The sequence below is a fragment of the Rutidosis leptorrhynchoides genome, chromosome 11, assembly GCF_046630445.1.
Source record: "Rutidosis leptorrhynchoides isolate AG116_Rl617_1_P2 chromosome 11, CSIRO_AGI_Rlap_v1, whole genome shotgun sequence".
In the NCBI taxonomy this organism is placed as follows: domain Eukaryota; kingdom Viridiplantae; phylum Streptophyta; class Magnoliopsida; order Asterales; family Asteraceae; genus Rutidosis; species Rutidosis leptorrhynchoides.
Window position 1 is genome coordinate 110,419,487 of NC_092343.1, and position 20,256 is coordinate 110,439,742.

General features: G+C 31.1%; 1 protein-coding gene and 2 long non-coding RNA genes across 15 annotated transcripts; 2 read left to right on the plus strand and 1 right to left on the minus strand.

Moving 5' to 3' along the window:
• The first annotated feature begins 1,755 nt into the window (after positions 1-1,755).
• LOC139874858 (uncharacterized) lies at positions 1,756-3,924 on the plus strand. The gene has a single exon (XM_071862254.1). It carries the CDS (start codon positions 1,756-1,758, stop codon positions 3,922-3,924), a length of 2,169 nt encoding a protein of 722 aa, XP_071718355.1.
• A 2,044-nt stretch (positions 3,925-5,968) lies between these two features.
• On the minus strand, positions 5,969-11,640 carry LOC139876488 (uncharacterized). The gene is made up of 3 exons (XR_011768129.1): positions 11,488-11,640; positions 10,935-10,997; positions 5,969-6,246 (listed from the first exon to the last, which is right to left on the minus strand). It is a non-coding gene; the product is annotated as an uncharacterized lncRNA (long non-coding RNA).
• LOC139876487 (uncharacterized) lies at positions 6,489-10,426 on the plus strand. Of its 13 annotated transcripts, XR_011768117.1 has the most exons (6): positions 6,489-6,921; positions 8,181-8,204; positions 8,500-8,561; positions 8,809-8,916; positions 9,132-9,765; positions 9,838-10,247. It is a non-coding gene; the product is annotated as an uncharacterized lncRNA (long non-coding RNA). The 13 variants fall into 13 exon arrangements; XR_011768122.1 differs by lacking the exons at positions 8,181-8,204; positions 8,500-8,561 and adding an exon at positions 7,840-7,899; XR_011768121.1 differs by lacking the exon at positions 8,500-8,561.
• Positions 11,641-20,256: the final 8,616 nt, after the last annotated feature.

Genomic DNA, 20,256 nt, shown 5'->3' on the forward strand with positions numbered 1-20,256 from the left:
AATTTTTTTAAAAAAGAATTGACTTTAAATATATTTATCCATTCTATATAATATTTGATGAAACTTAAATGAACGAATACAGTTTTAAAATATGTTTTAAGTGGTATAATATTTATCAAATATTATAAATTTTATGTAACACAAACAAAAAAATATTTGAAGTCAAAGTTGTACAAAAAAAAAAATTAACAACAATTTAAGGACGGAGGGAGTAGTAACTATCCATATCACTAAGACGTATCGTAGTCTCAACAAATTAGGAGTAAATATTACACTATATGTACACTTATGCATCCATCTAAAAATAAGTTTTTTGTTAGAAAATAGGGTTGTAATTGATAATCTGATTGGTTCTTGAATCGTGTAATCAATTTTTCAATTAAGTATTTCAACCCTACAAGCCTTGAGTATCACGAAATCCTAATTAAGATAAGGTTAGAACCAGAGGCGGAAACAGGGGGATGTTTTGGGATGCTTTGCATCCCCCAACTCTTCAAATAAGCGAAATATATTGTGTTAAAAATTGTATATTAGTTGACAATATCCGCCAACAAATAAACATAAGCATCCCTTAATTCATCCCTTATCCACGAATCATCAAATTTTGCCCCAAAACCTACATATTTTGCCCAAAATCATCAAATTTTGCTCAAAAATCTCCAAATTTACCCCAAAAACTTCATAATTTACCTAAAAACTCCATTTTTTCCCCCAAAACCTCCATATTTTGCCCAAAAAAATTTCTAGGTTTTTTTTTGCCCCCGATGAAAAAAAATTACTGCTTCCGCCACTGTTCGTAAGCATCCTCTATTCTGTATTCCTGGCTTCGCCTCTGGTTAGAACGAGATTAGAGTCTAGGCACGAAAATTCAAATCAAAGTGTATAAAGAAATGTGTATTTTTTGTTTTCGTATTGAAAGCAATTAAATGTTTTATAGAGTGAAACACATTAAATTAAATTGCAACTCGAAAAAGTGCAACGAAAGGGTGTAACGAAAGAATGCAACTGTTTGTTTTTTATGAAAAAAATTATCACTCGAAAAGGTGTATCAGTTGGCAGAAAATTCGTCGTGATGCGATTTCTCAATTATTCATACGTGTTAATTTATCAGTAAATCTGAATGAAATAATCTTACGTGTTAATTCCACAATTAATTCGAATTAAATAATTCATTTTCTTAATTAAACTGAATTAAATATTACTATAATTCTATAAATAAGTTGGGAATTAATAGTTCAAATATAATTTATATTTTTGTTTAGTAGTTCACGGATCAAGATTCAATTAAGGAAAATATATAATTAAATCTATGGATATTCAATTTAAAATAATTAAATTTAATTGTAATTAATGAAACTCCAAGATTAATTTTTTATTTTATGATGCCACCTAGAATTTTTTGACAATACTTTGAGAATGATGACATATAGGCAATTCAAAACCTTGTTCGTTTAATCAACAGAGTATTATTAATTTTAGGGTTTTAATTATTGAGTAAGAGTTTCATAAATAGACAAAGGTAGGCAACAAGTAAATCACATCCAAATTAAACCACCATAGTACCCCTTGGGTTACCAAAGTGAGGCCACCGGTACCGGGTACTTTACACTAGAACGCGAGCCTTTGGATGTTAGCTAGTTTAATCCTCATATACGTAATTTATATGCATGCCTAGCTAGTTCATGAACCAAATTTTCTAGCATATATACCATATATAGCATTCTCATTTTGCACTTTGAAGCTTTGGTGTAGGAAATGATAGAGATTAATTTTCCAAGGTGGAAGCATTTATGGTTTACATGGGATCTTCGTGGCGTTGTCATACTTAGCTTTTGTTTACAAATCTTTTTGAGTCTTTTTTCTCCTTTACGAAAACGCACATCAACATCTTTGATTACCATACCCTTGTGGTTTGCCTACTTGCTTGCTGATGTGGTGGCTATTTATTCCCTTGGCCTGATTACAAATGGAAACGGCACCCCCAATTCTTTCTCAAACATAAACTGTCATGGTGTGGTTGGTACACATCAGTTCCTGATTGCCTTATGGGCGGCCTTTCTTTTGTTGCACCTTGGAGGTCCGGACACAATCACAGCTTTTGCGTTGGAGGATAATGAGTTATGGACTCGTCATCTTATGAGTCTAGTGTCACAATGCTCTGGAACGGTTTATCTTCTTTTTAAAACTCCCCCACATAATCCACTCTGGGTTCCCACACTTTTGATATTTGTGAATGGAATTATCAAATATTCTGAGAGAACATATTCATTTTATCTTGCACGTGCTTATAAATTCAAAATGTCGATGAATACAAATACTGATTCAAGCCTGGATTACATGGAAAAGTTGAAGCAATTTATGTTGAATATAGCGGAAGAAAGAGCCACTACAACGACTGACCAGCCGAATTTGACAGAGTTTGAGATTTTACAGTATGCTTATTGTTTCTTCGGTACATTCAAAGGGTTGGCTGTAGATCTGATATTTACTCATACAATTCGGGATCTAAGTCAGGACTTTTTTCTTAAGCGAACTGCAAAAGATGCTTTCGAAATAGTCGAACTTGAGTTAAATTTCCTTTATGAAGATCTTTTCACCAAGACCCCAGTGTTGTACGGTTATTTTGGCGTGATTCGCCGGCTTTTCTCCTTTGTGACAGTTTGTGTGGCCGCAATTTTCTTCGTATTCGAGAGCAAATCAAAATTTACCAATGTTGATGTAATAATCACATATGGTTTACTCTTTAGTGCATTGGCTTTGGAGATAGTTGGTATGTTCGCGCTCGTGTCTTCAAAAAGGACGCTCAATTTTATTTTGAGATCACGCGTGGAAAGAAACACGTCTCTCGTGATCGTGACACAATTCCTCAGAATCTTTCAGATGTGCAAGGTGAAGCGCATGCTAGAGTTGAGAACAAGTGAAGCCAAAACACATAGATGGCCCGTTCGGTCCCTAAAACGAAGGTGGTCTGAATCTATACCAACTTACAACCTTATGTACTGTGGTTTGCATCCACATTCAAGTTTCGCGACAAGCATATATGATACAGTGGGAATTGGTGAATATGTTGACTTAATTAAGTACGTGAAAACCAAACGTTACACTGATAAACTAAGAGACTTTATCTTTGACGAGATACAGAATAGATCAAAAGCCGTTCATGATAACTTACACGAAGCAAAATATATAAGTTCATCACTGGGTGATTGGGTGCTTCGTGATGAACGTGGTTGGAGTCACTTAAGCGGATACACTCGAGATTGTGACTATGGTCAGCGTGTTATTCTATGGCATATTGTCACTGATTTATGCTACTACAAAGAATTCAATAAAAATCCCATGTCCACAGACGTAAATAACAATCGGGAGATTGCAAAGCTTCTATCTGATTACATGTTGTACATTCTTATCATGAAGCCAAACATGATTACCTCTATAACTAGCACGGTGCAAGGAAATTTTTTAGCGGCTCTTAGAGATGTCAAAGGCATATTCAAAACTGAAAGAACAAATCAAGTGAATGAAGTCCAACAACAAACAATAAAATCCGGGGATACCCAAGTGGATACAGAGCTTTTAAATGAATGTACGAAGATTTTTGATAAAACTGATGAATATTGGAATTCGAAGGTGCCTAATATTGACCAGCAAATGGCGGTGGTACCTTTTATTTCTTTGGAACAGCAAACGTCGGTGCTACCTTATAGTGTTATCTTGGCAAACGAGGTAATGAAGATAGACGGGCAAGGCAACTGTTCAGATAAATGGTTGATTTTAAGCAAGGTGTGGGTAGACTTATTGTGTTATGGTGCAAAACATTCTCAAGCAAAGATTCAATCAGAACAAGTGATTAAAGGTGGTGAGCTCATTACCATTATTTGGTTGTTAATGGCTCATTTTGGTTTCGGTGATCAATTCAAATAAACCAAAATCTAGAAACAGATATCAATTTAAAAAAAAACAATGATTAGGAAGAAACGTTGTCTGAGCAGTTGTTTTATGTTTTCTCTATGTAATCAAGTGTGATATTTTTAGTTCTATGTTGTCTTTTTACGATTTTCCACGTGTCTTAGATGATAGGAGGATGATGTAGAATAACATATATCATTACTCCTGATGAAGTTTCTTATATCTATCTATATCACTAAACTCTACTAAATACTTATTATCCCATCTTACTTATGCCACTGCGACCCACACTATTCTAAAAGCATTGGATTGTTAGATCACAAATTACTGATATGATTTGCAAAGGGGTGTGGTATGTTGATATAAATAGTACCACCTCCATGCTTAACTCTAATAAGCCTTAGATCAAATCACACACACACACACCCCTTAACCCACACACTAGCTTGTAGCCAAATACTCTCAACTTCACACACCTTGTAACCCAATACACCTTACCCACACACTTGTTTGTTTATGGTTGTGTGATGACCTGAAGGGTCTGAAAATTATGAAACATTTTATGGGTCAGTAATAATCATACACATTTACTAATCACATACTCAGGGGAGAAGTTATTATTATTAGTATTGTTATTGTTATTATTATTATTTTTTGTATCACTATTATTAATTATTAGTGTATTAGTATTTGTATTACAAATATTTATTACTATTAATATTTATATGAACTATTATTATTACTATTATTTGTATTACTATTACTATCGTTTTTATTAGTTTTATGTACTGTTACTAATATTATTAAATGAGTATGTTTTTGGTATCTTTGGTTTTGGATGTATGCATGCTTGCTTGGTTGTTTGTACGTATGCACGTAGGTTCTTGTATGTTTGTATGTATGTATGCATGCATGTAGGTTTTGTAATGAAGGTGTGATGCAGTTACACACGTTTTTGTATGTGAGTTTGTTTTTTATGTATGTATATTTGTAGGTAGGTATGTATGTATGCTTGTTTTTTACTTGTCTGCAGGTGTGGTATATTCACTCATGTATGTATGTTTTGCTAATAGGTTTATGTAGGACTGGGTGTTTATGCTATGTATGTATGGTTGTATGTGTGGCTTTATGCATGTATGTATGTACGTAGGTATGTTTCATACTTGTACGTAGGTATGTCTCATGTATATACGTAGGTATGTCTGGTGTGTATGTAGGTTTAGGTATGTGTGTACGTATGTACGTATGTATGCATGTATGTATGATCAAGTGATTCGCATCGCTCGGTGCATCTTGGGACCATTATGGCTGAGGACGACTTCCCTTGCTCTAGAGCTTGGTTGGTTCCTTTTAGTTGGGTGGTTTCGGGGGTGTCTACCGTAAAGGTGCATGAGTGGTTTTTGGTTTGCTAAGGGTGGTTGGCTCTTTGCTTGCGCAACAACTTCCACCCGGCATGCCCTCGAGTTGCTGTCCACAAGGTCTTTTGGCTCTATTTATTGAGGCAACGACAAGCGTCGTTTTAGTGGCGTCTTGACTGCCGCTCAGAGCCTAAATTGATTCTTAGGCATGCTTTAAACCCCATGAAAATCTGATTCTACCATTTTCATGGCGTCCCCCCTATATTTTATTATTATTATTATTATTATTATTATTATTATTATTATTATTATTATTATTATTATTATTATTATTATTATTATTTTTTATTTATCTTTGTATGTTTTAATTTATTTTTTAATTTCTATTTTCTAGTTTTAAAAAAAAAAAAAAAAAAGAGTCTTTTTTTAGCCGGAGGTCCTCACGGAAGCAATCTCTCTACCCTGGAGTAGAGAGGGGGATGAATTTTCTTTACCGTGGGTGGAGAATTCTCTCGACTCGTGGTAACAGAAACGACTTCTCTTCTAGTTTAGGGTAGAGGAAGGATTGTCTACACCTTACCTCCCCCATACCTCGCAGGCGCGGGATTGGGTATTGTTGTTGTTGTTGTTGTATACTCAGGGGAGAAGTTACAAGACAATACTGATATTTATGTTAGATATTAGAAGTAACTAGTGTAGTAACCTTTGCGTTGCGCAGGGTTTTTGATTACATTATGTAAAATTAGTGATAATTTGTGAATTACATGTATAGATAGTTGTTAAGTTAAGAATACAATCGTTACATAATGTTAATTTAGTACCCTAAAAGTCACCCCTAATTGTGTCGTTGCCTTTCGAAAAAACCCAAAAACGACATCTTCACCTCCCTTAAAAGCATTCTTAATTATTCCCAGTACCTTCTTCATTATTTCTTCTTTCAAAACAAATTGGCTATCGATAAAGCCCCAAGTATATATATCTGTCACATACACATAACCCATGTTAATATCAAATCCTCATCCACATGTTATTAATTACATTGGGAAATATCGAATTTACGGCCCAAATCGCTTCTTCACATAAAGCATGAGGCTTACATCCAATGTGTCAGACCCACAATCCCATAAATTTTCCATTCGCCACGTGTCTACCTTCTTTGATTTTCTCTTTTTTTTTTTTTTTTAAATTAAAACATCAAAAATTAGGGCAACCCTCCGTTCCACATTTTTTTTCAACGACTCCTCTCCCTTTTTTTTCATCTCCTTCAACCGCCGGATATGCTTTTGCCGCCGGAAACCGTTTCCCACCGGTTTTGAGTAACCTTAATTTACCGCACGTCCAGTCTCCTTCGTTACTAATTTAATCGTGATTCAATTAGTACCCATTCGTTTCAATTCCTCTCATCAAACCCTACGGTCTATTTCAAAACTTATTTCCATTACTTCATTCATTCAAAACCAACTCATTCGTCCAATTTTTCTTCCCAACAAAAAAAACCCTAATTCTTTCAGACTTTAATTACTCAAACGGATCCTGAAATTGAAATTAGGGTTCCAAAATTTTTCTTTTTATACAATATAGGTATAAATCGTAGCGATTATCCTTCACCAACATGAATTTACCCAGACTTCATAGCGATTGAATCATAAATCAGGTATTTTCTCAATCCCTGATGTTTGATTTTGTGCATCTTTTTTAATTTCACTATATGCAACATAATGGCAGAGTGTTGTCTACGTAGACCATATATAAGATTTTTTTTTTTACTTTATTTTATTTTGTTTGGAATTTCTAGGGTTAACCTTTCATAGTTGTATGGAGATTTAACCTTTCATTCAGCAGAGTGCTATTTAATGATTAATATTGCGATTTAACCTTTCATTCAAGAAAATGCATATCATCCAATTTTATTCTTAATAATAATCTTGTGATTTGATTTATTGGTTTGTCTAATTTTTCATAAATTTTAATGCTTTAAAATTTTTTTGATTGATTTATGGAGTTTCGATATTGACTAAATTGAAGTGTTTATAATAATATGTTAGTTGTATATGACAAAGTAAATATAATCGGATTCTAGAAACAAATGTCGGTATAGAATTAGCCTTAGATTTAGTTAAATGATTCTTATAATGGTTTTTTCAAGTCTCACTAATCACTTCAAAGATGTAAATCCAAACTCCACGTTAACGCCATTGGGAAGTTTATAAAATTCATATATTTTGAATTGGTAAAAGTCCGACAAATATGAAAACTTAGGATTTGATTATTGCTTAGTTTGTTCGGCATAAATAACACCGTGTGATTTCTTTTTTTAATTCCAGACCTTGATGATTGAAACTATCCGTAATATACTTGGCTGGCTTGCTATATCATTTGCAACAGTTACCTCTTGATGCTCTTTATCTTTAATTGTGTGTTAGTGTTAGTGTGTTACTATACATTTAAAGGTTACTGGAACGATTTGGTGTAGGGATTATATCTTATACGGCAATTCTTTAGGGTTGGATATTAGTATATAAAGCAACTTTGTGAAAAAGTCATAAAATATTTTTCAATGGGTGTGTTACAGAGGTTTCTGTGTATATAGCCGAGACAACAATGCTAAACATGAGAGGAGGGTTAGGTTCAGGTAATTCTAAACAGGAATGTTAATTAATAGTTCCATGATTTAGTCATCTTTATATTGTAAAGTTTCTTCCTTTTCACTTATACATTGTTTTTCTTAGCTTTCCGTCACTATTGGGATTATGCTTTCTCTTTTGATAGGAATATTTTGTTAATTGGAGAGTACTTGCAGTTTTTGGTCATCTTCAATAATACAGACATTAGATTATTATATCATTATAGGTAACTAAATATTGATTTAGAATCGGGATGACAATCACCATTTTTTTTTTTTTTTTTTTGCAGGAACGTTGCCCTGTTTAATTGTAGGTAACATTATTATGTCTTCTATATGATAACTATTCTTTAAAATCTTTAAATAATTGTATCAATTATATTGTATCAACTCATTTGACATAAAATCCTATCATAACCTCATTCTATCCATTAATTTAAAAGTACAACTTGAACTTTTTGTCTCTATTATTTATTAAAATTACATAAAATTGTGGTTATCATTATTAATAATTTGTGTAATGCGTTGCATCCTAACAAGTGTAACGCTTTGCATCGTAACATATTGTATGTGTTTGCCTTTTTATGGTCGCAATAATGATCAACAAAGTGCATGATCTGAAAGGAGTAAGTACATCAAAATGGCAAGTACCACATCAAAGGTTGTAAAAGGTAGATTACATAAGTTGTAAATATGTTCTACTTTTAATATAAGTTTTCTAAGAATTTTGAACATGCCTGTGTTTTTTACACATGGAAACCTTTACCTGAAAACCCTTTAAATGTCCGAATTTTGGAAATCATTGGTTTGTTTTGGAAGTCATTGGTGTGTACCAGATAGTGAAAATGTATCACTTTTTCAATTAAAAGGGAATAGGTATATCACTAATGGTGTTGTCATATTGTTATTCTATTTTAGAGATCGAGTACACGGGGTTTCATTTGATATGGGACAAGTGAGGACCATATCGTGTTGTCAAGCACATCAGAATATGCGTGACATTTCTCCAAATGAACGCTCCAAGTGGTAAAAATTATTGATTCTTTCACTCATGTCTATCAGCTATCTGAGTTTGTATGTTTATATTGCTACAACTTTGTGTCAATAATAAATTTTATCTAATTGAGTTTATGTATTGTACACGCAAGAACGCAGATAGAAAATGAATGAACATATACTTTCATGTAGGCTTTCAGCTTTTGTAAATAGGACATTGTGTAGTAACTTTGGTTGTTAATCAGGTGGAGTTACAACGGTTGGAGTGTGTTTTCTAAGAGTAGCAGTGTTGAACACTGGAAGATGGGTCGATCGGAAAACGTCAGAAATTGAGACTTAACTTTAGTCCGGTAAAAGTTTTTTCGTCACATTGTATTTTGTTAGTGTCTTCCAAAATGTTATAGGAGTAATATATTAGCTTTATTCCGGTAGCTTTTTTGTCACACTTTATTTTGTTAAAGTAGTGTAAAATGTTTTAAGCTTATCAATGCTTTGACACAATTGTATCATAATTAATCACATTGAACATATATTCTACATTTTATCATTATTTATATTTGTCTTTTACACTATCAGTATTCTATGCGACTTCATTATTTAGTATTGCTTAGGGTTACATACGGAGTATTTGTAGATCGAGATCGTCCTCCTCCAGCCCGTATCCTGCGATATTTTTGCTATCAGGTATGTTTTTTCTAATTTCATGGCTCCTGATCGCCAACCGTATTCCTTCATCTATGTTTCCAATTTCATTAATTTTTACAATCTTCAACACGGATTCATCTTTGATGTGTAAATATGACGTAGTTGATATTACGGTTTTTGATTTCAAAATATCCCGAGATGATTTTCTAATCGACCGTGACTTCAACTTTCCAGGTAAGGTAACAAAGTATTTTTGTTTTTTTTGCAAAATTTTATATGTATTTCAACTTTTTGTTTTGTTTATAGGTATTTTTCATGGATGAAAGCCGAGTTGTTGTGGTATCATATATTCTTTTCTTTATGTAAGTTGAAACGAGTTGAATCCTGGTCAAGTACATTGTTACAAAATAGATCAGAAGCAGAGTTACACTGAAGTGTGGATAAGACGGCTAAGAGCACTAATTTCTCATGGACTAGGATGGCGTTCCGATATTGATGGATGGAGTGAATGGGGCCTTTATGTTGAAGTAAGTTCCCCAATATAATAACTATCAACTAATGTGAATATATGGCAAATTAACATCTCCGACTTTTAAGTCATATTGAACTAGGGACACAATCACATCCATTTGAGTTTGTATGTAACTATATAACCATGGTCAATTCTAATCCAATATGAAATAGCAAGATGTATATATAAATGACTTAGTTTGACATTTTTGACTTTTTGTAGATAAAATACAAGTTTGACATGTTTGATAATATACGCTGACATGTTTGGCATGTTAAAATGACTATTGAAATCTAAAGGTTGTGAAATGGCTTGGCAGGTTAGCTTAGGCAACTGAGTCAAAATACCTAATGTATTAACCCTTAACATAATAGAGCCAACCGTGCAACGCACGGGCTCTTAAAAGTGTAGTTTCAAATATAAATGATAACAAAGAGTACACTAATAATTTTCACTAAATTGCTTTAAAGTTAGATATTTTTGTATCCAAAGAATACAACAAAATATATCAAGAGAATTCGTACTTATTCTGCATTGTTTATTCTAAATAAGCTTTTAAGTACATCATACACACCAATCATTCCAGCAAAAGGTTTCTATAAACAAAAAATAAACACAACCTTTAAAAAAGGAGTAAAGATTGAGTTGCTAATCTCTTTGACATAACCAAAAGGGTGTTGATCTTTCAAGAAACTGACAAATCTTTAACCTAAACACTAACTAACGCTTAAAAACAGCATAAACTAAAAAGGAAACACATAATAAAACAGAAAACCCAAAAGTAAACGATAAATAAATATGCAAACTGGCAACCAAAAACACAACAAAATATAAATATGCAAAGATAGAAACCACAAAACACCCAAGACAATACCAAAAAGAAACACCTTACCTGTAGCAACAAGTATCCTTGCAGCGAGTCTTCAAAGAACAAAGTGACCAACAACGTCAGTACCTGAAAGACAATAAGAATAAAAAAAAAAAACGCCAGAAAAAAGAAGTATATCACCTAAACAACTAACTTCAAATATGCAAAATCTAGTGGTAACAAACGTATAAAAAACAATAAGAAGAATCAAATATTGTATGAAACAGACAGTAAGTAAGAAGAACCAAATTATGCAAAAACGAACGAAGAAAAATTGAGTCCCAAATCGTAAACCAAATTAATAACAAACAGACACAACACAAACAGAAAAAACCCCTTGAACCTACAAATGCGAGAGTGGAAATAACACTTGGAACTATAATTGTAACTGAGATAATAATTAGAGTCAAGTTAAGTTATCAAATAAGTGAACTTCAGGAAGAGGGAACCCTAATACAATTCCGTCGTACAAAAACTAGGCACAATCATCGCATGCATCCAATTAATAAAGAAACCCTAATAAGCGAGAATGAAGAAAACAACAAACAAATCAGACAATTATTAATATAAATCGTACCTCAAATCTGTCAATAACAACCTAAAATGAAACAGCGGGGGATACGGTTTGAGTAGAGCAGCCTGAAACACTAAGGGTGTGCTTGGTTGGAAGGAATGGATACTTTGTAGTTGCTTGGTTATGTATAACGGGAATCACCATTACCCTAAACTAGTTAATGGACCATTATCCAATTTTAATTGGGGGAATGAATTTCATTATAAGGTAATTTCATTTTCAAATTGCCCCACGTTCGTCAACTGCCTCTTTTTAGTTCCTTTTTTTTTTTTTTTTTTTTTTTTTTTTTAAGTTCCTCTTCTTCTACGTATATATACGATTTACTCATTATTTGACAATTTTTCAAATATTTCTTATAATTTCACAAAATATGCCTGCATAAATTAATGTGGGGTAATCTATCACATGATTCAACCTATTGTCTTTTAACATATTCATTATATATATAAATTTTATTATGAAGTTGCAACCAAGCAACAATTATGCAATGGGAATAATCATTCCATTCCTATTTCCATTATCATTCCCCCTCTTAAACCAGGAACTCCCTAATTTCAACCCTAAATTTAAAATCGTTTGAAAGAAACCGGAAGAAATCAATCATTGTTAACCACAATCAAAGACTGGAAATGGTAAAATTATGTGAGTATATATATATATATATATATATATATATATATATATATATATATATATATATATAGTCAAAAGTTCAAACGAGAACCATAAAAAAGGCGAGACCTGCGAGAACTTTTGATTTAAAAAGATTTTTACGTGTAACTAGATTGAATCACACATAAACCTTGATGAAGAGTATGAATGAACATAAAATAGTTGAAAAACATTTATATTTTACCTATATAATTAATATATAGTTTTTCGTTCACATGTGCATATTTGTTTCTGAACATGTGAACAATTTCATATAATTAACAATTTAACATGTAATTTGAGCTAATGAACATATGTTTGTTAATGATATGTGCATTAATTAACATTTGCATGTAATTTGTTGCATTTAAACGCATAAAAACTATTAAATTAAATAGTTCTCACCTTTTCAGTGGTTCTCGTTAATATATATATATATATATATATATATATATATATACACACACACACACACACACACACTAGTGAAATGACCCGTGAAACCACGGGTTTGTTTAAACAAAACAATTTAATGATATGTTTTAGGTATTAAGTGAACGTAAATGATAAAGTCATTTAGTTTAATAACACGAGTTTGTTTAAACGAAACAATTTAATGATATGCTTTATGTATTAAGTGAACGTAAATATTAAATTCATTTAGTTTAATGATCCGTGAAACCACAGAGTCCGACTAAGAAACTCGACAGCTGAACATTTCATCAAACACCTAAAATGCATATTAAAAAATTCACATCCAATCATAAGAAATAATATTTGTTGTCATTTTATTTTATAAGTGTAAATTAAAATATAAATTTAGAATTGGTTTCCTTCCTTATACCTAGCTTTTATATCTTCTCGTACTCAATTCAAAATTATTTAATTTTAATAATTAAAATAATTATTAAGTAAATTTTTTAATATATATATATATATATATACTAGTTAAAGACCCGCGATTTCGCGAGATTTTTTAAGGGTAAAATCATTTATTTATACCCTTTGTATTTGTTATTTTGCTTTGAATTTGGTTATCCAAACAATCTAACAATAGAAGATGATCTATGAAGTTCATGATTTCATAAGAATACTATTTGTAATATATTTATATTGGCAATTATTTATAATATGCAGAAGAATAAGATTATACAAACATAAAAATCATACATTTTAGTTATTTAGTTGCAACTTGTGTTTTATGATAAGATCGGTAGCATATAAAAATTATCATCATTCATCGAGTGGCATATCATAAAGTTCAGTTACGTGCCAAACTATTCAATGGTTACTAAGCTACCATAAGTTATATCTTAAAGTGTTTAATAATTACATGCTTAAGCATCAAAATAGAAAGAAACTAAATCCATATTCATTAACACTTCTGCACAAATTAACGGACATCCTGCAGAATCAAAAGACTCTGATACCAAAAATAAACTGTTACACCGGGTGAGTTCCATCTAGGACCATGATGAACCTGCGTTCATCACACAGGAACGCAATCAAACACTTGTTGTCCGGAACATACCAATTTACAGTTAAGAACTTTAACCACCCTTTAGAAACATACTTTTTATTTGATCTTTTTTCTTGTTTCAAACCCCATATATGAGTTTTGTTACGTTGTTTAGATCGAGGCACTCATAGTCACAATTACTTTAGTTTTTGAAGCTCTTCCGGCAGCCGCTAAATCACATTCATATTTTAATCGTTAAATAATCCATAAACATTTGCAATTGTTCATCTGTATCATTCATGCATTTTTTGATTATAATTAAAAAGTTTGTTTATTTGATGATATTTCGATAGTTAATAAATACGAATTCTCGTTAAACTTAGAATTAAATAACGACAAATACTTTTCATTGACATTGAAAGGGCTTCGTACCCAGGTATGTCTGCCTGGTACAGGAAAGACAACTTGTCGGTCGTGTAGATCATTGTTGGGTTGTGCAGGTTGGTTTCTTCATTCATTTACTCTGTATTATATTCGAGATCCAATTCTTCATTACTTTGATGTTCCAAGTAAATTAAACCTGAACTGTTGTCATTATCATTATTTTCATCATTAGTGATAGGATTATACTGATACTGGTAATGGACATCAATGTTGGTTTGGCTAGTGTGATCACCCGGACTTCGCAAGTTTCTAAAACTGAAATAAAAACATGTATAGTAATATTAACGTTAACATAATATTGAACGGAACATTGTAAATAGATATGATGTGTGTAGGCAAAGAAAAATACCAGTGGATGCATATTAGTATCCGTAATTTGTTTGATGCAAGATGGAAAACGCATGTGTGGTGCCATTGTAAGTCTTTTAAGGTAGGTTGATGTATTATTTGTATGTGTTACTTCATCTTCAAACTTGGTTAAGCACATTCCTACATCATAAATCGTTAAATTCTAATAAGCTTGTTGTATTATAGTGAAGCAAATGATATTTCCATGTTTTAAATTTAATTGCTACATTATTGAAGGCTAGTCACTGCTTATGAATCCTATATCACATTTTTAGGTAATTTTAACTTTTAATTCAACACCGTTACAGTTGATACAGGCATTCCTCTTTTTCACTGTTTTCTTAAACTGTTGACAGACAAAATGTTTGTGAAGTTGCTGTAGATTAATCATTCAATAAAACAACGTTGATCAATATGTAAACTTTTCTCACTCCTTAAACATAAACCCCAAATCTAAACCTTAACCATACTAAACCCTAAACTCTAAACCCTAAACGCTAATCAATAAACCCTAAACCCTAAAACCTAAACCCTAGATCTTAAATTCTAAAATCTAAACCACAAACCCTTACCTGTAAACAATAAACCCTAAACACTAAATCATAAACCCCATACACAAAACTCTAAACCCTAAACCCTATATCTAAACCCTAAACTCTAAAACCTAAACCAACACTAAACTCTAAACTACCAACGTTATACCCTACACACTAAACTCTGAACCCTAAAATCTAACCGTAAACCCTATACGCTAAACTCTAAACCCTAAACCATAAACCCTAAACCCTAAACCATCAACCCTAAAACCTAAACACTAAACCCTAAACTATAACTCTAAACCCTAAACACTAAACCCTAAATTCTAAACACTAAACCCTAAACCCTAAACCCCAAACACTAAACCCTAAATCCTGAACCCTAAACACTAATCACTAAACCCTAAACTCTAAACCGCAAACACTAAACCCTGAACACTAAACCATAAACCCTAAACACTAAACCCTACACACTAAACTCTAAACCCTAAACACTAAACCCAAAACCATATACACTAAACTCTAAACACTATATCTAAACCCTAAACCTTAAATCAGCCCTAAACCCTTAACCAACAACCTTTAACCTTACACGCTAAATCCTAAATCCTAAACCCTAAACCTTAAACACTATACCCTAAATCCTAAACCATAAATTCTAAAATCTAAACACTAAACCCTACACTCTAAAACCTATACCCTATAAACTAAACCCTATACGCTAAACCCTAAACCCTATATGTAAACACTAAACACTAAACCCTAAACCATAAAACCCTAAACCCTAAACTTTATACCATAAATTCTAAACTAAACCCTAAATTCTAAACCCTAAACCATTAACCCTAAACACTAAACTGTAAACCCTATACCCTAAATCCTAAACTCTAATCCCTAAACCCTAAAGCATAAATTCTAAAATCTTAACCCTAAACCATAAATCCTAAACTATAAACCATAAACTATAAACCATATATAGCAATTCATTAACCTTAAACCATTAACTCTCAACGTGAATGTGTAATATTTTTTATCCGGTTATTTATAAAGTTAATGCAAAATCATCACTAATATATGCAAGGACACTTGATTTTTTCCCATACGATCTATATGTTTCTCTATTGTATTTGAATGCATCATTTTTATCCATTAAGCGTATTTACTTGTATGTACAATAATAGCTAGATAAAGAAACCAGTATTGAAATGGAAATAAAGTAACTGAAACATAAATGCTAGGGAATTGAAAGAAAAAAACCTAAATCACATCAACTTGTTCTTGATAAATAGAAATCCTTAAACTATATGATTTATTAGTTAGTAATATTAAATGATGATATTTTAAGACAATTTCCAACCATAATAACACAAATAAACAATATAACATTCCAAAATTTCAAAGTAACAGACTTTAATTCGAAAGTAGTAGTGATCAACTGTTCGTATATACTAATAGTTTCGACCTATAAAATTGCAGGAAACGATAATGGAACTTTTTTTTATGTCTTTCTCAAGTCTTCGGTGTAGTTTATCACATTTTTGTTAATGTCATTAATCTTTTTAGGTGATCATGAATTATGAATAATGTCATAGCTTTTTGTCTTGTGTTGAGTATCGTTTGAATCTCCAACACAAACTTTTCACGTAATATCTTCGATCTATAAGTTGCAAGTGGCGATAATGGAATTTTTTCGACGTCTTTCTCAAGTCTTTGGTGTAGTTTCTCACATATTTGTTAATGTCATTAGTCTTATGAGGTGGTCATGAATAAATAAATAATTGAGTAACATTTACAATTCCATTAACAACGAACTAAAATAGTATTCACAGTGTATGCAACAAAAACAATAGATAACGTGTATTTGAAGAATCGGAGAAATGGAATTGTGCAATCGTTCGCAATAGGAATAGACATTTATAACACCTCTTCGGCAATCACATTCGACGTAGAGGCTAAATTTACACAAAAAATTCGCTTAATTTGAAGAACAAACCTTGTGAACTGGTCCAAAACCACCTTGACCGAGCTTGTTCTTGTTTGCAAAACCATATGTGTAGCAAGTCCTATATTCACTCAAAGTGAATATATGCAACGGGGCCCGTCACATTCTTTTTCATGCTCACGTGTTCTGATCGTTCCAAAAGAATTTTTTGGCCATTTGAAGCCTTAACAACCGAAGTGCATTCAGCCGTGTTCATCATCGACAGCTTCAACTGTTTCAGAAATTACATTAGTCTTTAAATACCACTTGGGTCCCACAAATGAAAATATATATAGAGGCTTTACAGTCACGAACCATTATATGTGGGATTTGACATTGCAAAGAAATCTAAAAAGGACATCGGGCTTGACCTTTTTAACCTACGAATCATCATATGTTAAGAAATTCCAGTATGCAACAAAAAAGTGTAAAAAAAAGCAAAATTTTTTGTTTTTGTTTTTTGACCATATTTAGGGTTTTGACATTGCAAAGGTAGCCAACAAAGGACATCAGGCTTGAATTGATTTGACTATTTGGGTTTAAATGACCGCCATGATTGAGTACTATGTTTTTTTTTTTTGCACTTAAATAGTTTTTGACCATATTTAGGGTTTCGATTCAAACAATTTTAATTGAAACGATTTTGTACTCAATGTTAGGCACTCAAATAGTTTTTTGCACTAAATCATAAACCATAAACCGTAAACAGTAAACATAAACAGTAAACAGTAAACCCTAAACCCGAAACTGAAACCCTACACCATAAAATAAATAAAAAACACACAAGAACATGTATTTTTGAATTTATCGACAATGTTGATTAATGAGAGAACCATAACCTGCGTTAAAAACCTAATCAAATTCAATATAAATCCAAAAAACTAAATGAAATGCAAAGATAGGGTTACTAAACAGGGTTATTTCATACCTCTCTTTGGCGGCAATTTCATTACCGAACACTCCGATTGCTTGAATCCTAAACCCTAAATCCTAAACCATAAATTAAATAAACACAAGAACATGTACCTTTGAATTTATCGACAATAAAACCACATGTAATTATGTCCACATTCAATCGATAGAAGATATCTTTTTTTTTTATATCTCATATCCCCTATATAATAATAGTATCACATATTCACATGTATACAATACATACAACTAATTTATACAGCCTTATTCAAACAACATATCTTATATTTTTAACATGAATTTTACAAACTCTATATTAATTAAGTACATAATTTATGTAATTTGAAGCTGAAGAAAGAGCAATTAACCACTGATGGTGATGATCGAGTAGGATTAGGGTTCGACAGAAGAAAAGTGTGCGTTTAATTGTTGATGGGAGGAAAAGAAATCCCGTGTTTTTAACCCTAATTAGAAGATTAAAAGGGGTATTTTAGAGACAGTGTGTATTTAATTAATTTATTACCTAATATTAATAAGCCAAAACAATAACAAATTGATGCATACATACCTACGTTGCTTGATGAACCGACCGAATGAACTTTACAGCTTCTTTTAGCCGCTGACGAAGTGACAGAACTTTCATCAAATGCACTCATGGGTACAGACGATGAAACAAATTCAAAATGACATACTGACATGGACTTAGGTGGCATTGTAAATTTAACAAATAACGGACTTAAGTGGAGGGTGCAATGGAAATAGCCAACTTTAAAAGATGTGAATTTTAGTCCCGAAGAAGAAGTGAATAAAGTCCATCCTTGTACCCATTCCCTGTTGGAAAACACACAAATTGATTGAGGAGATAAAATTACTATCAAATTAATGTGATGACCCGGGAATTTCCGACCAAATTTAAACATAATCTTATATGATTCGACTCGATAAGCAAAGTCTATTAAACCGAGTCTCATTATGTTTGAACTATTTCATGATAACATTTGACCTTTAACTATTTCCGACGATTCACGAACCTTTAATTGTAACTAAGAATGTAAATATAAATAATTATATATAAAACTAATTATATTAGTATTAATGAACTATTAAGTAATTTTGTTATTATAAAAGATAACATTTAATAACTAAAGATTTTCATTTTGAATATATATAGTATATTGTATATAAATGATTCAAACATATTTTACCAACGTTATCAAAATATTAAATGTACAATGTTATACTTTGTAGTTAATTGTTTAATATACATAATTAATCATCTACTCAACATTTAAAACATGATTTTATATATATGGTAGTATACATATATACATAAATATAACTATATATATATGATTTTATACATAATTATTATATTATGTATATGTAGAAATTTATAATATATCTATGATGAAATAATGTACTATTTTAATAAATATATATAATACTTACATATATAAAACATTTATATTTTTCATAATTACATACATAAGTATAATATAATTAGTATGTAAATAAATATTATAATATATTTATATTAAAATGCATAAATATATAATATTCAGTATATGTTACAATACATATTACATAATTATTAAATATTACATAATAATAGATGATATTAATAAATTAAATTTAAATACAAATATAGTTGTTGTAGTAATATTATTTGTATCGTCAAATATCAATATTTGTATTCATAATATCACTTTATATCATATAAAGATGAAATTGGATGTATAAATTAGATTATTATTACTAATATTATTATTATCGATAAAATATTAATATTATCATAATTAGTATGGTATTATTATTATTATTATTATTATTATTATTATTATTATTATTATTATTATTATTATTATTATCATTTTTACAATTATTATTATCATTAATATTATATTTATCATTATTATTAATTTTATTAATATTATTAGATATTAATGGTATTGTTATTATATATTATTATTATTATTAATTAAAAAAAAAACAGTAGGGATCTATATTATACGCTTGACCTCTGTATCCTTTATCTCTATTATTATTATTTTTTTTGTTTCTTTCCTGCTCCAAACTCGTGAACCTGTGTTGACATTTTCTCCATTTTTTATCAACCGATCTCTATTATTACAAAATGATTATGTATAATTGCAAATCAAATAAAAAGGAAATCCAATGGGATTAAAGAGCACAGCGATATTTTTTTTTCTTCTTCTCTGCACGCTCCAATTTTTTTTTCTCTTAATTCAATTTCGAATAAAGTTTCAAAATCTAAAAATGCAGAAAGGTTAGAAATCTTTCTTTGAATCTATCTGCAAAATCTCAACTCTCAAATCTTTATATCGATCTTGAATTTTGAAGTCAAAGTTTAGTTTAAAAAAAGTCAACAATTGTTCTTGAGACAAATTCGCGTTCGTGTATATGTTTCTGATCAAATTGAC